The 23,738-nt window shown below is 34.5% G+C and overlaps 1 protein-coding gene across 1 annotated transcript in view; it reads right to left on the minus strand.

Moving 5' to 3' along the window:
• Positions 1-6,015: 6,015 nt before the first annotated feature.
• The window catches only part of MANEA (mannosidase endo-alpha), a 54,105-nt gene continuing 36,382 nt past the window's right edge, over positions 6,016-23,738 (minus strand). Inside the window, exons 4-5 of the mRNA XM_058566613.1 lie at positions 9,804-9,880; positions 6,016-8,971 (exon numbers count right to left, since the gene is read on the minus strand). Coding sequence (XP_058422596.1) covers positions 8,314-8,971; positions 9,804-9,880 — 735 coding nt within the window. The 3' untranslated portion in view covers positions 6,016-8,313. The remainder of the gene's footprint in view (positions 8,972-9,803; positions 9,881-23,738) is intronic.

Below are 23,738 nucleotides of genomic sequence, written 5' to 3' on the forward strand. Positions count from 1 at the left end.
CATTGCTGAGCAAGATCCTACTGTATGAATGTACCAGAATTCATTTATTGTTTCTCCACTGGAGGACATTTGGGTTATTCCTATTTTGAGTATAAAAATGACAGTAATAGCCAAGATTTATTGAACCTTACTGTGTTTCAGGCCTGTATCAGGCACTATCTTTATATTAACAATACATATTTAATATATTTAATATCCATAATAATGTATGTGAAAGGCAAAAATTATAGAATAATAAAATCCAGAGTGGATGGCAAATGTTAATTTTAAGGTTTGTATGATTTTACAGAATTCCCTTTTTGCTCTGACAGTTTTTATTTATTACATAAATGCAATTTTTTTCCTTCTGGTTTTGACACTATTGATACCATTAACATAAAAATAATTTTAGTGCTAAATAGCAATCTTAGCCGTCATCCAGCCCAATCTCACTTTAAACATATGAAAACCGGGGGGCCAGCCCCGTGGCTTAGCAGTTAAGTGCATGCGCTCCGCTACTGGCGGCTGGGGTTCGGATCCCGGCCACGCACTGACGCACCGCTTCTCTGGCCATGCTGAGGCGGCGTCCCACATACAGCAACTAGAAGGATGTGCAACTATGACATACAACTATCTGCTGGGGCTTTGGGGAACAAAAGGAGGAGGATTGGCAATAGATGTTAGCTCAGAGCCGGTCTTCCTCAGCAAAAAGAGGAGGATTGGCATGGATGTTAGCTCAGGGCTGATCTTCCTCACCAAAAAAAAAAAAAAAAAAACCTAGAAGAATAGGAATACACTGATTGAGCCCAGCATTAAATGAAAACTGAATATTATGGTAAATACACTGTGATACTGGTGGTCACAAATTGAACTGTAAGCTTTTGAGTACCCAATATGAAAAAGGACATCTAATCTTCTACACATTGTGCATGTCCATATTTATAAGAAAGAGCTTTATGAAATTTGGTCTTGACACATTATAGGGAAGGTGCTGATAAAGATATTGCTCATTATACTATAGAATCTTCTTTATGAGAATCCTTAGAAGAAATTCCTCTCTTAATACCAAGGCAGCTATACTTTTCTTGGGAAATTTGTATCTTATACTATCATTATAGTATATGATTACAATATCATGTCAACGCACAATTCACTAAAAGCAGTCACATATCCCGAGCCGGCTGAACCCGGGCCGCCAGTAGCAGAGTGCGCGCACTTAACTGCTAAGCCACGGGGCCGGCTCCTCTTGTTCTAGTTTTAACTGAGACTATACTGTCACATGTCATGTATTGTAACAAATCACCAATATCCTTTCTGAAACAAAGCAAGTAAGAAAGAAAGGCAAGTGAGTTGAGATAAGAAAGAAAGGTTGAATGGCGAAGCAGCTAAGCAGAGGCAGGCAGGCAGGCAGCAAAAGGGCAGAAAGCAGGCTGCAGAAATGGGGGTTAGAATTAAACCCAGCTACTTATGGTTTTTTTCTACCTACTTGCCAGGCTTCAAAATTGGATCCATATCTAACAAGCAACAAAATAAAAGCATTCCAGGTCCCTTTCAGTGAACATAGTAAATTAATCAAATCAGTTATTCAAAAGCGAAATTAGGAAGAGTAATGGAGAAGATTGGCTAAGAGATATGCACCTAACTCCCTTTTTTGGGTGCTTTAATTTCTGATCCTTCATCAGATAAGACCTGGGGAAAGCTATCACGTAACCAGAGCCCTCATGGATTCACTTTCACTGACTTGTCTTTTATTGTTCTATACTTGGAATTTATCCAATAATCATCACAGTAACTCGTCATATGAAATTCCCTTGAGGGTTAAAACTGTTGAGGACATTTTTCATAATACACTTTTACATTCTTTATATCAGAGGTCACAAATTAGTGACCCATGAACTGGATCCAAAGTGCAAATATTTTAAAAATCTTTTGCAATATTTGCCAACATATTAACAGAAAAATTTACACACACACACAGGCATACATACTTCCTCATTTTAGGGACCCACAGCTACAAAGGGCAACGTTGACAGGAGCTGATTAGCAACGACTCCTTTTAGGTGAGAGTTGTCCATAGTCCCTAGGACTCCCTAAGGTCATAAATGTGATGCATTAATTTACATTACCTGATAGGTTCGTAGGCTTTTGCATTTTTGATGCTGGGTATGATGCCTATTAGAGAAATTTATTTTAAAATGTATTGACAAGGTAAAGTTTGCCTCGTATATGAAAAGAGGTACTTCTTTTCTGGCGATTAATAAGAGCCATGTAACATCTCACATTACTCAGAAGCTCAATACCAAGCGTGCAGTCAATCTATATGCTAGTACTTATATGTACATTCTTTTTTATAATTCCATCATTCATTACTTACATATTAATGTTGTAATTACTTTTTGCAGAAAAATGTTTCACATTCTTTTTGCAAGGAGTCAGAGTACACACGTTCTGACAAGAGGAAACATTACCTAAAGTCTATTTAAGAATGATTCAAGTAAAAAAATAAAATGAGGAAATAATGTGCATTAACAGAATATTTTATTTGGGGATTAAATTAAGTCTTTAGCTACAAATACATAATACTCATATAAGGAAAAATAAAATAGAATTTGAGCTCGGCTACTGTTCATATAATGACTGTTGCTAAATATTTTTCTTACAAGATACCAAAAAAGTCAAGAGCATAATTTTCAAGCCTGTACTTTTTTAATAAATATAACCACACAGCAAATTTTCAAGTAAGAATTTAGTAATCGGATTTGCAGGTGACTTTTTACATGGAGTCAGAAATTAGACTGCTCCATTTTAATATTCATGGCTTAAAGAGTTTGCCAAGTGGCTAATATAGGTCCAAGTAATTAAAAAATGATATACATACAATGGAGAAAAGAAAGTCTCTTCAACAAATGGTGTTGGGAAAACTGGACAGCCACATGCAAAAAAATGAAAGTAGACCCTTACCTTACACCATACACAAAAATTAACTCCAAATGGATTAAACACTTGAATGTAAGACCTGAAACTATGAAACTTCTAGAAGAAAACAGGCAGTACGCTCTTTGACATCGGTCTTAGCAACATATTTTCAATTACCATGTCTGACCGGGCAAGAGAAACAATAGAAAAAATAAACAAATGGGACTACATCAAACTAAAAAGCTTCTGCACAGCAAAGGAAACCATCAACAAAACGAAAAGACAACCTAACAATTGGGAGAAGATATTTGCAAACCATACATCCAATAAGGGCTTAATCTCCAAAATATATAAAGAACTCATGCATCTCAACAACAAAAAAACTAACAACCCAACTAAAAAATGGGCAAAAGACCTGAACAGACATTTCTCCAAAGAAGATATACAGATGGCCAACAGACACATGACAAGATGTTCAAAATCATTAACTATCAGGGAAGTGCAAATCAAAACTACAATGAGATATCACCTCACGCCCGTCAGAATGGCTATAATTAACAAGACAGGAAACAACATGTGTTGGAGAGGATGTGGAGAGAAGGGAACTCTCAGACATTGCTGGTGGGAGTGCAAACTGGTCCAGCCACTATGGAAAACAGTATGGAGATTCCTCAAAAAGTCAAGGATAGAACTACCATATGATCCAGCTATTCCACTGTTGGGTATTTATCCAAAGAACTTGAAAACATCAATGCATAAAGATACATGCACCCCTGTGTTCATTGCAGCATTATGCACAATAGCCAAGACTTGGAAGCAACCTAAGTGCCCATCAAGGGACGAATGGATAAAGAAGATGTGGTATATATACACAATGGAATACTACTCAGCCATAAGAAACGATGAAATCCAGCCATTTGTGACAACATGGATGGACATTGAGGGTATTATGCAAAGCGAAATAAGTCAAGAGGGAGAAGGTCAAATACCGTATGATTTCCTTCATTAAGTAGTAGATAATAACAACAATAAACAAACACACAGAGACAGAGATTGGATTGGTGGTTACCAGAGGGGAAGGGGGGAGGGGGGAGGGCGAAAGGGATAATTCAGCACATGTGTGGTGATGGGTTGTAATTAGTATTTTGGTGGTGAACATGATGTAATCTATGCAGAAATAGAAGTATAATGATGTACACCTGAAATTTATACAATGTTATAAACCAATGTTGCTGCAATAAACAAAAAATTTAAAAAAAATGATATATAGAATGGCAGCACTCAATAAATATAAATTTAGTTTGTATAAAAAAAAAAGTCATGGCATGCTACACTTAGATGACTGTATTGAAATATAAATTTCTAAAATTTCCTGCATGTATTACAACTGAATTTCTTCTATTTTCCTTTTTTGCATTTGATATTTTCAAGACCAGGGTAAAGATAACATTACATTAGACATTATTATCAATCAAATTAACATGGTGATATAGGGTTTTGATAATGGCTTTTGTAAAACTGACTCAAAAATACTTTTATGCATGGACTTAATTACAGCTAATGTATTTACTTTAAATGTGATTGAGCAGTTGAAGATAGCCACTTTATTTATTTTCTGTTGTTTACAATGATTTCTGCTAGGGTTTTTAATCTATTTTTTCAAAAAGCCAAAAATGAAAACACAAAAGCATGATGACGCAACCATATACCACAAGTTGAATCATATGTAGTATTATCTTACTGTGGTACCTCACTGTTGGGTGTCATGAAATATTTGTTTCAGTGGGGTAACTTCTAAAAGGTTTTTGAACTTTATGGTTACTTTTTTATACAAATTGAGAAACCTTAAATTCAAAATATAAGATGCTTTTAAAAGAAGTGTAGAATATCGAATATAAATATACCACTATATTTTGACTTCATAAATTTTATATCTATGACTATTTGCTTATTAGCTATTAAATTATTTTGTCTTTTAATATCATAAATTAAATAGTATTTACATAACAACAACAACAGCTAATCACTTTGAAAAATGCTCCTCCCTTCATTGATAGTTGGAATATAACAGCACTACTAGTACTTTGATTTGACTAAGGATGAATGAGTCTCTGTGAAGTAATTAAGCCAAAGTAGTACTTGAATTGTTAAGTATAATAATCTTACATTAATCATACAATAACATTTAGCCTTTATGTGGGTATATAACAAAGTCAGTATAAAATTTAATTTGGAATACCTTTTTTAAAAAAAGCAATATTTGAGCCAAAACACTTTTTGCTTGTGGCTCAATCAATTTTTCATGTTGAAATTGTAAATATTTATAAAAATAACTGAAATTTTTCTGGTTGTAAATAAAGTATTGCTTCTACAGGATGGGACATGAGAGTGTTCAACCTTAATTCAAAATTTAGATACACACTTTTAAAGATTGTTTCTGTAGGCACTATACAGACTTTAGGAGCCATCATCAAGTTTAAATTGAATGAATAACTGTAATCAGTTTTAAAAGCACATGGTTATGAACTTGGTACGTTCTCTCATGGCTTGTTACTTCTGCCGTTTTAGGGCAAGATCAATTTCCTAAAGGATGTCAGATCTAATATATGATTATGCCCAAAGAATAAAAAAATAAGAAAACATCTCCCAAATTCTTAAAAAACTTTGTGTGTGTGTTTAATACAAATTCACAGATTTAAAAAGTATGTACAGTTAAAGATATCTACTTTGTAAGTGCTGCGTATCTCAAATAGAGAAAATATATAAAGAATGCTGACTATTACTTTTCAATTGTTAATCAGAAATTAAACATATTTCATAAATAGAAAGGACTAGATTTTTATATCTAAGACAATATATTTCACGTATGCTTTTATTAGATGAAAGTTAACTACTCCATATAACAAAATAGTCATCTTTTAATTACTCTTAAAACAGAAAAAGTTAACAAACAACTGAGATAAACATTAATAACAGCAGTTTCTGACAATATTAGTCCTTAAGGGGAGAAGTAAAAGAAAGATTTTGTTTCTATACAGTCAAAACAATTAGACTGACTAAACCATAAAAGAATTCATTATGATTCATGTGTTGCATATATTACACTGCTTTTTCTTTTACAGTTAGTTTATTGAATTCAAACCTATAGTTTTTTAAATTAGAAAATCAATTCTTTGCTCTTATTTACTTGTGATCATAATGATCTAAACTGTGTTACAAGTCAAATAGTAAAGGCAGCTGTAACGAATACCTGAGGAACATTTTGAAAGCATTCCTCCTAAAGAATAACAAAATTATTAGAGATAATTCCTCCTAATAACTGCTTTCTAAAACAGGAGAAAAGAAACATGATATTCATATAATTATAAATTAGTAAACCATTATGAGATCAGATTCCAAACATTCTTCCCTTTGAGAATAACTTTCTGCAATGAAGACAGAATCTATTTTATCTTACTTCGAAATCTCACTGATTATTACTGGCTGGCTGGGGTAAGTGTTGGAAACCACAACAAAGCTCAGAGGTGAAGTGTGCTGTAGTAAATGATCTATGTCTGCAAGGGGGGCAGGAGAGAAAGTGGTAGTACCCACCTCGAGGATTTGCTGACCTTGTGTCTATACACTTTCCCTTAATCTCAGAACTATTTCATAAAATTAGTTACCTGTCATAGTGGGTTCAAATATGTAACATAAGCAATGACAAAAATGCCTCTGTAGTAGATATTTCTCTAAACTTTAATAAAATATGGTATGTTATAAAAGATTATTAAGTATGACATATTTAGAGTTTATCCCTAATATCACATATAGTGGCTAACTGGACATAAGAAAAAAAATCCACAGGTTATATCTGTGTGAGTGTTTCCATGAACATGCTTGGTTATGTCATCATAGTGATTTATTCTTGTAATTTCCTCTATTCTCTGAGAAACGGCAAATTCTTAAGTTATAAGTTTAACGTTAATCATGCCTACTTTCGAAAACATGCCTCCTTTACTTCAAAACCACTGCTGATTTGTTTCTGAATGAACGTCTTTATTCTCTAAAGATTTATATGTATTATTGTTTAATATTATTCTATTGCATCTCTTTAATAAACTAAATATCTAAGAAATAATATTCATGCATATATATTAAATTTTTTTACTATAGTTCTAGTTGGAAATATTAACAATAATGGAGTGCATTTTATTCTCTAGTTTTTAAGGTAAAGAGACTCATTTTTAGCATCAGGTGATTAATTTGTCACAATATGACCAACAATTGATCACAAGTATTTAACTTGACAAGTACCATAAAAGTATAATGTTTTTAAATGGGGATATTATTATATATAATAATTTAAAGTATTCTCTTTTAAATGAAATATTATTTCCATCATTAAGTGTTAAACTTAATTAAAAGTCAAACCTCAGGAATGAATTTAAGATATAAAGGAATTTTCATTTCCATTTCCATGTCCCTAAAACCTAAAATGGTAAGTAAATTTTCTCTATTGCTGTTGATAAAAATAGCTTAAAATATTAAAACAAGGCAATCCAATGATAGTATCAACTTTTTTCTCATCTGATAGTTGGTCTCTGATTAACATTAAATTTAAAAACATGAATAACAAGGTAAAGACTGATAAGGTAGCATAAAAATGATAACATTTTGGGCATTTTATCTTCATAATAATTATGAAACAATTATGTTTTCTTAATAATTGAGAAGCAACAGTTAACTTTTATGAGAAAACTTACCATAGCTTCTAAAACCTGGAATTCAGCATATAAAGCAGAAACACTAGACATGCAAAACACCTCACATGCTATAGGTAACCCAAAATCTGCAAATGATGATACATATTGTAATACAGAAAGCAGGCCTTCCTAACACAACATGGTTCACAGCTTAAGGTATATGATTGTAAGAATTATTATTGGAGAGTTATCCAGAGTCTGAACACTAATACAATAAAGTTGATTGAATCATTGAAAAAAATTAGAAACAAAACATGTACAGTATCTTTTAAGTCTTTTTCTTCAATAGACATACCAAATATACACACAATCCTATTTCTTTGGGCCCAGAATACAAGTAGGATTTAACTCTGTGCTAGCTGCTTTCTCTGACACAAGCATTTATCTATTGTGAAACAAAAATTAAATTGCTATCAAAGCAGGATTTCAATTTCAGTCAGAAATTAAGCAAATCATGCCACAGGGAATGTTATCTGCACAACTGTTCCCTCAGATATTTTCTCAGTGCAGCATTGTGAAGGATGGCGATAATAATACTATTATCTTTAAACAAATTATTATTACTAAAGATAATAGGAACAGGGCATACTGATTTTGACAGTTTTCTTTCCATAACTCAAAACAAAAGGCATTTATTGAAATTAGGTATTTTTATGATTAAACTGTAATTAATGCATTAAGAAACAGGCAGCTGGTGATCTAAGGCATAAATTGCTCTTTCCTTACTGTATTTTTCAGACCACTTGCGAGTTAGATCTAGATAAAGACTTGGTTTATGAGGCCGGTAATCCAGGTACACTGTATTACTGGTTCTTTTGGGAACAGCTTTCTCAATCTGAGTTCCTTCATGCCACTCATTAAAAGAGGTGATAGAGATTACACTGGGTTGGGTTTGGAGAGCAGCATTCATGGCGGTTTCATAGTACTTCCCATTGATTCGGTTCCGAGTGTTCTGGGTGTTCCATGGACGGATGCTGGTATCTATGTATCCTGGGCCCACACTTGGGATAAACATTAGGTTGAACTGATCACAAAAGAATTTTAGCGCTGCCCAATTCTCATATGATGAGCCATAAGTAAAGCCATTTGTGGCAAAATATGTATAAATTCCATCAAAACCACCCCGAAGAATATCATATCTATGTTTGTTGTCCACAAGAAGTGCAATAAACAATCCATCGTAAGGAGAATTGCGAATGCTCTGAGACCCTGAGACGGTTAACAGGTTGGCCCATTTTTCAGGCTTTGTGATATAGGAATCATAGACATAAAACATAGGAAGTGCATTGCCAGTCTTAGTCTTGTACCTGTAAAAGGCTGGATGGTTTCCATATCTAGAATACAAACATATGTAAAGGTTAAATGAATAATCACAACTCATTTGCCATAGACAATAATTGTTTACGTATTGAAAATGAAGGTAATCAGTACGGTTTAAGCACACTGTTCACCTTCCTTGGGGAATCAGTTATAAAAGTATAATCACTAAAAATGCATTTTTAATTTTACACATTGGGAAATGAAATATTGGATACATTAAGACATAACCAAACAGGAAATTAATTATCTTATATTGAGGTTTACAAATGATACCAAACAGCATAAAAAGTCCATTTTCTACACAAATATATAAACTTCTTTTTTTCGTATCAGTGATAAATGTCCCACTGTTGCTGACAAGTTTCTTTGTAAGAGTATGGCATCTGTCACAGACTATTATCAGTAAAATTCTTGAACAAAAGGAAGTGTATTAAATAATTCTTTCCTTGTAATCAGACTAAACATAAATGAAAATATTAGATGTGGGTCCATTGCTATAAAAGCAGTTCACATTTCATAATCTGAACATTCTTTTAGTAACACAAAACCATATTCATAAGATTTACAGAATAATATCAATTTAAAATGTCAATATGATGGAAATCGTAAATAGCCTAATACACATGTAAAACAGCAAAAAGAGCAATTTTTATTCATACACAAAGTGAGTTGTAAGGAATTTCAGAAGTGTTCCTCAAAATGATTGCAATATTCATTACAAAATTAGTTTAAATGTCAGACCATAAGTCATTCAAATCTCTCAAATATAATTTAAATGTACTTCTTTTATAACAGTAATCATCATTGGATCATAAAACAGTAATTATAAACACTGAGGAAACTCACTTGTCTATAATATATTTGACATTTCTGTACATGTTTTGTTCATCTCGATTGCTATATGGTTCGATGTGAAAAGTGACCTAGAACAAAAAAATTGATTAGATAAAAAATTATCTAAGATATAAAAATCAAAATGAAAGTATATCCTGTATTTTTAATAAAGTGACTGTTTTAATAACCTTAATTTACAATGAATATTCATTGAACATAAAAGTTACTAGAGAATTCTAATAGTAGTAACATTTACTAAGAGCTTTCTCTGTTAAATAATATGCTAAAGATTTTATGCGTTTTACCTCAGTTATTTCTCACAACTCTATAAGGTAGTTACTATTACTATCTTCATTTTCTAAATGAGGCAATCAAAGGTAAGCTAGGTTCAATCACCCAGCAAGTTGGAGACAATATGGGCAATCTGAGTTCAGAGCTCAAATGTTCGACCGCTGTGCAATAATTGTTCCTATGTGTTTATTCCTTATAACGAATAAATAGGGATATAGTCTATATTCAGACATATCTTTCTTAAACAAAACAAAACATAGTCCAGAAAAATCTGGATTCTTTTTTCAGGTGTGGCCATCAAGTTTACATTTAAATGGAGTCAATAGCAAATGTCTTTAAATGACAAATTCTTCTATATCATTAAAATAGCTTTTTACAAAATAATCTGCATTTAATTTGTACTATTATTCAAAAAGAATTTATAACAAAAGTACTGAAAAAATAATATCCATTAGAACTATAAAGGACAATAATTTTCAGAATGCTTGTTATTGATATGCTTTATATATTTCTACCATGACAGTACAAAGCAGTAACCAAAAATATTTTTAAAATACTGTGCACAAAAGATTCAAATTTTTTTTAACTAAAAAAAGTTAGTTATATATAAATCAAGAAAAACTAATTATGGCTAGTAAAACAATTTGTACGCCACTTCTAACTGGTAGTACAGATGATACTTCCCTTAAATGACAATCTATTTAAGATCTATAAAACAAATAATATGAGAATTTTCCCTTTTATTACTAACTTTACTGACTTACCAGTAGCCATTAAAAATCTTTACGGCAACCTAATAAACTTATTGATGTTGTTTTAATTGTAGGGTTTGGTCTCTAGGAAGCATGTGTGGAATCAGAGATTTCTATGCTACCGAAATATAATACGCCTTTGTTTTCAATTACCCAATTAAAGTGAAATGTACTTTACGTTAATCAGTGCTACTGGTTTCCACAGAGTTAACTTTAAAGTCAAACAGCATTTAGTGAAAATACCATTCTCTACTTTCAATAAAATGAGATTTCAGTAATATTATACAAAGGAAGTTTTTATCAGTAACACAGTAAGGTTGAATTCATTTGTGCAGTATATTCTAAGTATTGCTAGGGTAGTTAGATTTTTCAGTAGCTCTAGTGTTTGCTTTTCAACTGCAATTCAAAGAAGACTGGCAAGGGTATAGGTATTTACATACTCTCATATAATATTACCTTGCATCTCCCTTTAGATGCAATATTGTACTTTCTAAGTAAGTTTTCATTTTATATATAAAGGACACCATATTTAAGCCAATATCTGATGTCAAAATGAATTTGCTTTTAAAGCTGCAAATTATAAATGGCATCCTTCTTTTGTAAATTGCAGATCAATATATTTATAGTAATTCAGAAAGCCATCATTGATATTCAATATTTTAAATATTCCCTCATATATTTCTAACTTCTTAATTGCAACGAAATTACTTTGTAGGTTTAATTAATGAAGTGATCTTGTCACTATTTCTCTCTTCCATTTGGAAAAATCTATTAGACCAATACTAAAATAACTTTAAAAATGATAGAATACTCTATATAAAATCAAATGTTTGCATTATCTTTGGATTAAGGAGTAAGAGTCAATAAATGTTCCCTCATTTCATGCTTCTAGTTTTGACCTTGCCAGTCTTTTCTCTACCCTGCAGCCCAAGTGAACTTTCCACAGTGAAAATCTGATGTTCCTAGAGTGATATCAACAATACGTTCGTCATTTATCCCACTTTTTAATCAATAAATTAGACATACATGAACAAAAGCACCTTTGTGGGTGCTTTGGGACTCAGCACCCTACTCCAAGGAACCCGGGAGGAGTCTTGCCTACGAGTGCAGCTGGTAAGATACAGACAAACCTCTGTATAGGCTGGGGAACCAGAGAGCCAGTCCAACTGCCTAGAGCCCTCTTGCCACTGCCAGGCAAAAACTGGGTAAGTACAGACGTGGATAGGCACTCATGCTTGAGAGAGAACTTGCAGAAGTCTAGCCTTCCCGAAGGGAGATTCCAGCACACCACTGGAGAAAAAAAGAAAAATACGGGTTTGGTCGCAGCAGAGGCAGGAAGAGACACTTGCCCAGCACCACTCCTCCGCCCAAGGAAACTCTGAAGGGGGCTGATTTATCTGGTGGAAATGATCTCTCCCAGAGGGGAAAACAAAAGCAGTGAGTGAGTGCAGGGCTATTCCATCTGGATGGACTGGCTAACAAAATCCATTCTCTCTACCAGCACCTGGAGGACTAAGGGAGAGCTCTAAAAGTAGGGGGAGAGAGGAGACTGGGAAAGAGAAGAATTTCAAATGGTGGCTGTTAAAGGATTAGTGCTCAGCAGAAAGTCCACCCAGGATCCAGTGGGAGTGCCACTCCCAAGGATCACCCTACTGGGTCTGCAGGCACCGCCAATGCACCAAGTGCTAAACCTACACCTCCCCCCACTCTATGTCAGCTCTTTGTGTGGACTCCCGGTGTCGCTGGAGTGTCTGTCCAGTAGACACAGAGCATGCTCAAAACCACAAACTTGAGCTATAGCACCACCTTCTGGAACACAAAAGAGAGATCAGCCCAGTGAACTGTAAGAACCAGAGAAGACATAAAAGCCTAAAAATTGGCCCAAAAGAAGAGCAAGAAGAGTGGAGTGGGTGAACCTTCACAAACACAGAGGAAAAACTCAGATAATAACCACACTATAGAACACAATACTCCATCTGCTGAAGGCAAAGAGTTAATGAGGCATCTACTACTTCAAATGCAAAAACACCAACACAAATCAACACAGAATATAAAAAAATCAAGTAGGGGCTGGCCCAGCGGCATAATGGTTAAGTTCAGCAGGCTCCGCTTTGACGGCCCAGGTTTGTGGGTTTGGATCTCGGGCGCAGACCCACACATCACTCATAAACCCATGCTGTGGCAACGTCCCACATACAGAGGAAGATTGGCAACGGATATTAGCTCAGGGCCAATTTTCCTCACCAAAAAAAATAAAATAAAAATAAAGGAAATATGGCATCACAAAAAGAAAATGATATCCTCCAGCAACCGAGCTCAAAGGTATAGAATATTGCAATCTAACTGATAAAGAATTCAACATAGCTGTTATGAAGAAACTCAGCAAGTTATAAGAAAACTTAGCAAGATAATTCAATGAAATCAGCAATAAAATATACAAACAAAATGAGTTCTTTACCAAGGAGAATGAAATTATTAAAAAGAACCAAACAAATTCTGGAGCTGAAAATTCAATGAATGAGATTAAGAATGCAATAGAGAGTACATGTAGCAGGGCAGACCACATGGAAGAAAGAACAGTTGACTTGGAGGATAGGAATTTTGAAATAACAGAGAGAAGAAGGAACTCAAATTTTAAAATAGCAAAGAATGCTTATGTGAGCTTTGGTTATTCACTAAAAAACCAAACATCAGAATAATCAGGATTCCAGAAGGAGAAGAGAAGGAGAAGGGGGCAGAGAGTTTATTTAAAGAAATAATAGCTGAGAACTTCCCAAACCTGAGCAAACACTTAGACATACAAGTCTACAAAGCTTATAGATCACTCCATTATTTCAATGCAAAAAGACTTTCTCCAAGACATATTATAATTAAACTGTCACAAATCAATGATAAAGAAAGAATCTTATTTATAAGATGTTTTATGTAAGCCCCATGGTAACCACAAAGCAAAAACCTAGAGCATATCCACAAGAGACACAGAAGGGGGACATAGAGCATACTACCATGGAAAATAACCAATTTACAAAGGTAGGCAGAAACAAAGGGAGAAAGAAATAATGGAAATACAAAATCAGAAAGCAACTAATAAGATGGCATTAAAAAGTCCTTATGTATCAGTAATTATTCTAAATGTAAATGGATTCAATTCACCAATCAAAAGGCACACAGTGGCTGGATGGATAGATAAGAAACAAGGCCCAACTCAAGGCTGACAACCAGAGCTCCACTTCAGCTTTAAGGACAAACATACACTAAAAGAGAAAGGATGAAAAGGCATTCTAGGCAACTGGAAACTACAGTAGAACATCAAATTTCAGTATGTAAACTCAAAGAGGGCTGAAAAGTTAAACGTCCAAGTGAAAATTGTTAATTTTTCATGGAAATATTTTCATGTGCTGTGGCAATGATGCTGTATTTTAAAAGTATTTTTGTGTTTCCCTTGGTTATTTTCCCCCATTAAAATATCAACAGATCTTTATAATTTATTGTTCTTATGCTGATTACTATTAACTTTTTTCTTTACAAAACTGTCTCAGTGAGTGTTAAATATGTTTGTTTCTTTGTAGTTTTACTTTATAATTTTGTTAACATAAATATATCTCTGTTCTATTAGGGAGATAAAAAGGGTTCTGGTTCAAGATGGTTATATAGGAAGACCCTGGATTTACTTCCTCCCACAGACACAACACATCTATAGTTATATATATGGATCAATTTCCTCTGAAAAAAACCTAAAAAATGGCAGAGCAACCTCTTCATATCTGGCAGATGAGAAGGAAACGACATCAAGGGTAGGAAAGGCTGAGCCACAATCTTGCCATAAACCCCACTGGCATGGCAACCCACAATTGGGAGGGAACTCAAAACCCAGAGCTTCTTCCTGAGGAGTGAAGGGTTCATACGTCATCAAGCATCCCAACTTTTAGTACTGGCACCTGAAAGACAAGCCCCTAAAAATCTGGCTTTGAAGACCAATGAGGCTCACACTCACAAGACCCATGGGGCTCTGGCGAACTGTGAAACGGCTCTCAAAGGACTCGTGTGCAGACTCACCTGCTCTAACGCCCAGCGTAGAAGCAGCCCTTTGAAAAGCGCCCAGACTTTATGTTAAAGAGACTCATTTGCTAATTTTAAAGCACTGGTCTGAGGGCCAAGGGTCTGCTGGGATACTGACCAGGGAAGGAGGCTGGTGAGCACCACCTTCCATGCTCTCCCTCTGTTTCATTCCAACTAGGGGGCGCCCCCTTCACACTCTCCCTCTGCTGCACTCCAGAGCGCCAGCATCTCTTGGAGGGGAGCTCTTATACGTGTCTGAGGCACTGGGTTTTGAGGCTGCAGCCCAGGGGATACCCCTGACCACCTGGCTCTGGTGGCCAGGGGCCTTGAGTTCCTGAGTCCCACGAGATTGTAACAACTGGAGAGACAGTTTGTGGCAGGCTACCATCTGTCAAAAGACATAGGGTGGCTAAATTGTAAAACAAAAAAAAAAAAAAAAAAGAAAAACCCATCTAAATGCTATCTACAAAAATCTCATTTTAGACGTAAGGACACGCACAATCTGAAAGTGAAAGAATGGAAAAAGATATTCCGTGTAAATGGAAACCAAAAGAAGGCTGGGGTAGCTATACTTATATCAGACAAAATAGACTTTAAAACAAAGACTGTAATAAGAGACAGAGAAGGGCATTACATAATGATAAAGGGGTCAATCCAATAAAAGATATTACATTTTTAAATATTTATGCACCCAACATAGGAGAACCTAAATACTTAAAGCAACATACAATGAAAACTACAAGACTTTGCTGAAAGAAATGAAGAAAACACAAACAAATGGAAGGACATCCTGTGTTCATGGATTGGAAGAATTAATAGAGTTAAAATGTCCACGATACCCAAAGCCATCTATAGATTCAATGCAATCCCTATCAAAATCCAATGGCATTTTTCACCGAAATAGTAAAAAATAATCTTCTAATTTGCATGGAATCACAAAAGATCCCTAATAACCAAAACCATCATGAGAAAGAACAAAACTGGAGGCATCATATTTCCTGATTTCAAACTATACCATGAAGCTATAGTAATTAAAACAGTATGGTACTGGCACAAAAATAGGCAGAATAGAATAGAGAGCCCAGAACTAAACCTCCGCATATAAGGTCAACTAATATTTGATAAGGGAGTCAGGAACATCCAGTGAGAAAGGATAGTCTCTTCAAAAAACGATGTTGGGAAAACTGGATAACTACATGCAGAAAAAGAAAGTCGGACCCCTAACTCACACCACTCACAAAAATTGCCTCAAAATAGATTAAAGACTTAAACATAAGACCTGAAACTGTAAAACTCCTAGAAGAATACATAGGGAGGAAGCTCCTAGACACTGGTCTTGACAACAATATTTTGCATATGACACTAAAAGCACAAACAACAAAAGAAAAAAATCAAAAGTGGGACTACATCAAACTTAAAAGCTTCTGCACTGCAAAAGAAACAATAACGGGTGCTGGCCCAGTGGCGTAGCAGTTAAGTGCGCGCACTCCGCTTCAGTGGCCTGCGGTTTGCAAGTTCAGATCCCAGGCGTGCACCAACGCACCACCTGTCAAGCCATGCTGTGGTGGCATCTCATATAAAGTAGAGGAAGATGGGCACGGATGTTAGCCCAGGGCCAATCTTCCTCAGCAAAAAGAGGAAGACTGGCAACAGATGTTAGCTCAGGGCTAATCTTCCCCACCAAAAAAAAAAAAAAAGAAAGAAAGAAAGAAACAATAACAAAATGAAAAGACAACTACAGAATGGTAGAAAGTATTTGCAAATCATGTATTGAATAAGGGGTTAATATCTAAAATTTATGAAGAACACACACAACTCAATAAAAAAAATCTGAATAAAAAATAGGTAGAGGAACTGTAGAGATATTTTTCCACAGAAGACATCCAAATGAAAAGATGCTCAACATCACTAATCATCAGAGAAACGCAAATCAAAACCAAAGTGAAAAAGCACCTCACATCAGTTGTTATGGCTATCATCAAAAAGACAAGGAATAACTAGTGAGGATGTGGAGAAAAAGGAACCCTTGTACACTGTGGGTAGGAAAATAAATTGGTGCAGCCATTATGAAACGCAGTATAGAGGTTCCTCAAAAAATTAAAAATAGCACTACGATATGAGATAGAAATTTCACTTCTGGATATTTATTTGAAGGAAATGAAATCACTGTCTTGAAAAGATATCTGCACCCTCATGTTCACTGCAGCATTATTTACAATAGTCAATACAAGGAAACAATATAAGTATCTATCAATGGATGAATGAATAAAGAAAATTCCTTATATATATACAATGGCATGCTATTAAGCCATGAGATAAAAGGAAATCCTGCCATCTGAGATAACACAGATGGACCCTGAGGTGATTATGCTAAGTGAGACAGGTCAGAGAGAAAGACAAATACTATATGATATCTCTTATGTGTGGAATCTAAAACAAACTAGAAAAAACAGAGTGGAATGGTGATTACCAAGGGCTGAGGGGTGGTGGAATGGGAGAGATGTTGTTTAAGGTATATACTCGCAACTATTAGATAAATAAAAATCATGGAGCTCTAACACACACTATAGTGATTATATACAACAAAACTGTACTATAAACACTAAACCTGCTAAGAGAATAGATCTTAATTGTTCCCATCACTAGAAGAAATGATAAATATGTGGCATGATAGAGGTGTCAGCTAGCACTACAATGGCAATCATATTACAATATAAACGTTTCAAATCAATATGTTGTATACCTTAAACTCAGACAATGTTATATGTCAATTATATTTTAATGAAATAAAAAATAAAGTGAAAATTGAATCATGTTTTTCTCCTTCTCCACTCCTCCACTCCCCACACCTTTCACTCCTGCACACCCTCCACCCCCACTACAATAAGAAAGAGGTAGGTCTTCCTACTCCTATGTGGTGCCATCATAATTTGTACTTTTCTCTTCTCTTTCCCAAACTTGTGTTTGTCTCTTGTGTTTGTCTCCGACCTTCAACACAGAGATAATATCTTATTCTTCTTAATATTACCAACATCTGGAACACTATCTGCACATAGTAGATCCTGAATGAATGAATGCATGTATGAGTGAATGAATGCTTTCCATGCAAAATTGGATAGCAGTCAAATTAAACTCTAGGTCTGCCATTTATATAAGATTCACCAAGTTTTCACCATAAATTCACACTATTAATTTAAGAACAAGAAGGAAAAAAGGGAAAAAGAAGATAGGTATGGATAGTATGACATCTTTCAAACGGAGCTGAAAAATAATTTAAAAAAGAACCAGAGACATACTACATGCAAGTTTCACATGGTCCAAAATCTGCATAAGCCTGAGAAACAGATATAATGATGACGCTAGAACCACAGGCCAAATAAATATTGGATGCTGATAAACCAATAGTATGAGAAATGTGATTTATATATAAAGTAGAAAAAAACTTTCTATTTTAAGATATGGTACTAAATTTATTAAAATACAAGAGACCATCAGTGGCTGAGTTGGTTCTTTCCCCTATAATCCTGCGCAAAGGGAAAGAATCACTGGATCTGCTTGAATTTCTTTTACCTAGAAGGCTGGTTTAATTCAGTCAGGTTTTAATGTGATGATGTTGTATAATAAGCAACCCACAATCTCAGTGGCTTTCAAAGAAAAACAGTTGTTTGTTGCACATAGTTCTATGAGCTGGCTCTGATGGTTCTGCTCTAGGCTGTCGATCAGGTTTCGGTCTGCCCCAAGTGTCTGTCATTCTGGGTCCTAGGTAGAGGAGCACGTGGGGCATGCTGTTCTCACAGAAGAGGGACACAACTATGGAAGCACACATCATGCTTCTGCTCAGACATGGTGTACATTATGTTTTCTCACATCTCATTACCCAAGCAAGCCATGAGACCAAGCCCAATATCAACGGGGCAGAAGGTATCCTCGCTCTTCTCACGAAGGGGAAGGAAAACAGGAATATCTGCTACACATTGACACAATCTACCAAAACATATCTATCATGCCTCACTCAAAAGATTGTTTCACTGCTGTGTTCTTAATGGTGTAGGATGGAGAGGATATAGTGGAAAAGATCCATCTCTGATTTTTATAGTGTCTTAATGGCAGTTAAAAGTGCTACAGCCCTTGCTCCAGTGAATATGCAGACAAGTATAGGAAAGAGCAGAAAGCTAAACCTCTTTGAAAAATCATGATTTACATTTTAGTTTTACTTATTTACTCTTCCAAAAAAATAACTTAGTCCACATTTGCTAAAGATAATGCAAAACAAGTAAGTAAAGTGTCAGACATTTTTGTTATTCTTGCTTGTTTGTTTATGACTTAAAAAGCACTCACCTAAATGATTCTCCATATGAAGTTAATAAGTCAAAATTGCAATTACAAAGTATTTAATGACTAACACTAGTTAAAACATTATGTAATCAAAACTAATGAGCTATGACAAAAGCTTAACTGTGAGACAAATCCATTCCTCAAAAACTCTCTATTTCTAAAGAAAAAAAGAATGAAAACAAAGTAAAAACATGTTCAGCTCAAAAAGTAGAAAGAAGAGTAAAACAAAGCCAAGCAAAGAATAGAAGTACATTAATCAAGACTGAAGTAGAATTAATACATTAAAACCATTACAATATTTTAAAAAATAAAATTGATAAATTGAAGGGCTGTTTTTTGGGGGAAGGGACTAAGCAAGTCTATACTAATCAAATTGGAGAAAAGGGCAGATTAGCTCCTTGCCTTGAAGATTAGAAAGCCAAAGAGTTGTTACTAATGAATCTACTTATTTTATACTTAAAGTTTTCAAGTGTGGTCAGTTATGTGCATTGTAGGTCCCAGTTTATCAGCACAGAACTCACAATATTATTATTCATCTCATTGACTTAGAACTTTAAATAATTCCAGTAAGTTACTGTCATTAATTAAACATAAACTTTCCCTTTTATTAGCAAGCAAAAGAAAGTTTTCTATTCTTTATAAAAACAAGATTTACTACACCTTATCTAATTATAAAAAATATCTGCTCAACAACATCAACACAACAGAAATCACACAAAAATCCAATAAATAAAACCGTTTTACGGTATCATCCTGTCATTTTACAAATGTGGAAAACAAGTCAAGAAGGTGAAGTAACAAACATAAGTTTCCAGAGCTACTCAGTTGGGACTTGAACTCCAGTCTCACGGTCCTGGTCTATTTTTTTAGCACTGTATAGAGTTCCTCCCCAGATACAAGGCCAAGAAATTGTTCAAAAAATTCTGGAAAATATTAAGTCTGTCAGGTTCCAAATTTTGCTGATTACCAGATAAAAAATCTGAAGCACAGAGACAGCAAATATGTTGGCAACTAGACCTCTTTGCCACACTTTGCTTCCACACAGAAGCTTTAAACAGGAGAAAAACCAACCTATCCTCATGCATCAGAATATTTTCACTTGACCTTTAAAAATCTCTTGAAAGTACTGAACTAGCCAGCTTTCTTGAGTTGTGAAGGCCTCCTCCCTCCCATCTCCCAGGATTACAGTAGGGCCTGGACAGAAGAGTGGCCTTTGGACCTGTTTTGTGGAAGATAAATCATATCACTTATCCAGTCTCAGACTGATGCCAGAACCCACAGGTCTGTCTATCTGCAGATTTCAAGTGCCGATGAGAGCTCACTGAATGGCAGTGGGGGACACGGCAGATGACAGCTATTGCCAGTCAGCTACTTTAAGAGATGCTGTCCTAACAGATTCAGGATTGTAAAGTAGAAAAAGAAGGCTCCATGGACAGGGATTAAAAAAAAAAACATGCTTGCCTATTTAGTTACTTCTCTTTCCCTAGAGTTCCATTTCTATTCCCCAATAACTGCTGAATCTTTAAGCTGCAAAAGGAATATTAAGACAAAACTAATTTTTCATGTTTTTATTTGGAAATAAATATGTCAACAGTGATCCACATCATCTCTCAAGGAGCTCGCTCAATTACCTGTAAGGGACAAACTAGCTTGTCTTCCATTAGGATACACAAACTGTAAGAAGTTTCAGAGCAAATGAAAATCCTCAGTGATTTTTAAGAGTGGTAGCAACCCGAGAACTCAGGGTAAATAGTCTCTAGTTAAAATATGCTTTAATTCACGTTTTCATTAATATTTGCAAACACACTGCATTGAAAAACAAGAATAAACTTGAAGAAAAATGAGAGGAAAGTAGAATTATTAGACATGAAAATTATTACCCAAGGACACAGAACAGCAGAGTGGATAAGGCAAAAAAACTAGTGTCATGAAGATAAGATCATTAATAAACCTTCCTTTTACACTTGATTCTAAATGATTCTTGAATTACATATTAGATTCCCATATAAAGTGCCTTGTTTCTGGACTCTGTATTATGCTTCATTGATGTCTTTCTGAATACTGATGCTAATGTCACACTCCTTCAATTTCTGCCATTTTATAGTACATTTTGTATCTGGGAAGACAAGTTTTCCCCTCACTAATGTATTTTTTAAAAGTCGTACTATTTTCTAACAGATTTGTAAACTTTAGGATTAGCCTGTCAAATTCTATACTTAAAATCTCATTGAAATTTCTAACTGGGATTGCATTAATTTACACATTATATTAAAAAATAAAATACAAATGTTTTGTGATTTTGCATCTTCCCATCAAATTCATGTTTCTCTATTTATGCACATCTTTCATATCCTTCAATAAAATACCAAAGATTTCTTTGTATATCTATTGCTATGCTATTTTCAATGTACTCTTTCCATTTTTTTCCCCCTGTAATATAGGAATCCTATTGGCTTGTATGGTTTTGGTTTCAGTCACTATACTGGACTCATTATATCTAATAGTTTTTAGACATTTTTCATGGGTTTTGTCGGTATTTTTCATTTGCAAAGAATGATAATTTTACTTAGAACATTTTTTCTTAGAACATTTTTCTTAAACTAAGAACATGTTTTTTAGTTAAACTGCTTTGTTTAGAATCTCTATACCAATATTAAATAATACTGATGATAGATGGTGTTCTTGATTGATCTTGGTTATCAGCATGATACTACTGTTTCTCAAGTACGGTGTATGATATAAATTACTACAAGATATCCTTTATCAAGTTAAAGAACTTTCGTTATTAAGAGTTTTATTAATAATGAGTTTTTATTTCCTCAAAATTTCAGTATCCATTAAGATGATCATGTTTTATCTCCTTTAAATAATCAATAAAGTTTTATTTACTTAACACTTAATATAGTGCTTACTCTGTGCCAGACACTAAGTGCTTTATGTATCTTACCTCACATAATCTTATAACCACTCTGTGAGGTGGATTTTCTTGCTTTTTCCATTTGAGAGATGAGGAAACTGAGGCACAAGTTACAAAAATAGCTAGTAAGTGGTAGAGCCAGGATTGAAGCAGGAGATTTGAATTCAGATTTCATGCTCTTGAAACCATTCTTAGATTCTTGCTAATAAACACATCTTCTGTAAGTTTTCTTTAGGAATTTTGCATATATTTTCATTAGTGAGATCAGTTTATCAATCTCCTTCTTGTGCTATCCTTGTTTAGTTTTTGAATCAGAATTGTGCTATCATTATAGAATACATTTGCAAGTTTTCTGTGCTAGCCAGTCTCCAAGGTGGCCACCAATGAGCCCCGTCATCTGATATTTATAACCTATGCAGTTGCCTCCCACATTGTACCAGGGTTCATTTGTTAGTAGATAAACCAAAAGAATAGGGCAGAAGTGATAGTTACTTCCAAGATTAGGTCAAAAAAAGACTGCAGCTTCTATATTGGACTCTCCTTCTCAGATCATTCACTATGGGGAAGCCAGCTGCCATGTCTTATGGAGACTCAGGTGGCCCTGTGGAGAGGCTCACTGGGGAAGAACTAAAACTCGCATTCCAACAGCTGAAAGGAGCTGAGGCATGTCAGCCACCACATGACAAAGCATGGAAGTGGATCCTCCAGCTTTCTGATGACTGCAGCTTAACTGTAATCTCCTGAGAGATCCTGAACCACACCCACCAGGCTAAGCCACTTCCAGATTCTGGACCTTTAGAAATTGGGTGAGGTAATAAAGGTTTGTTGTTTTAAACTGCCAAGTTTTAGGGTAATTTGCTATGCAGCAATAGATAATGAGTAAATTTTCCACTGTGTTTCACTATCACAAGAATCAACTGTTTCTCAAAGGCTGAATAGAAATGACAGGTAAAATCTGGTGCTTTGGGGGAAGACATGTTCAATAAACTTTTAGAAGTCTTTCTGGGATACAAGTCAATTTAGATTTTTTAAACTTCTTTCTGCAAAAAAATAAACTTTTTTGTATTTTCCAAGCAAATTGCCCGTTTCTTACATATTTCAAATATGGCGATATAAAATCTTAAACTCTCTTCTATACCTATATGAATATTCCCTTTCAATTTTTGATGAGATTATGTTTCTCTATTTTTTCTCTTTTTAATATCACTAGTAGTTTTTCTATTTTGTATTTCTTTCCAAAAGTGGAAAAATGATTAATTTATCTAGGCTACCGATTTTAAAGGTTTTTTATTTAATTAATTATTTACTTCATCCTTATTATTCCTCCTTCTACTTTTAGTTTATTTTATTATCCATGTCCTACTGGTATTGCTAATGCAGTAATCTCAGTGCTATTTATTTTTATATCACCTTAAATTTAACTTTTGATTTTTTCTTTAAAATAAGTACTATTTTTAATTGTAATGTTATAATTAAAATTTTAAACAATTTTACACTTTTTAAATGTTTAGTTTGACCTTAATTATTAACATTTAGTTGTACCGAATGTGGTCAGAGAATGCAGACTCTATGGTTATAATTTTTGCAAATTTA

This window comes from Diceros bicornis, chromosome 23, assembly GCF_020826845.1.
Source record: "Diceros bicornis minor isolate mBicDic1 chromosome 23, mDicBic1.mat.cur, whole genome shotgun sequence".
NCBI classification, from domain to species: domain Eukaryota; kingdom Metazoa; phylum Chordata; class Mammalia; order Perissodactyla; family Rhinocerotidae; genus Diceros; species Diceros bicornis.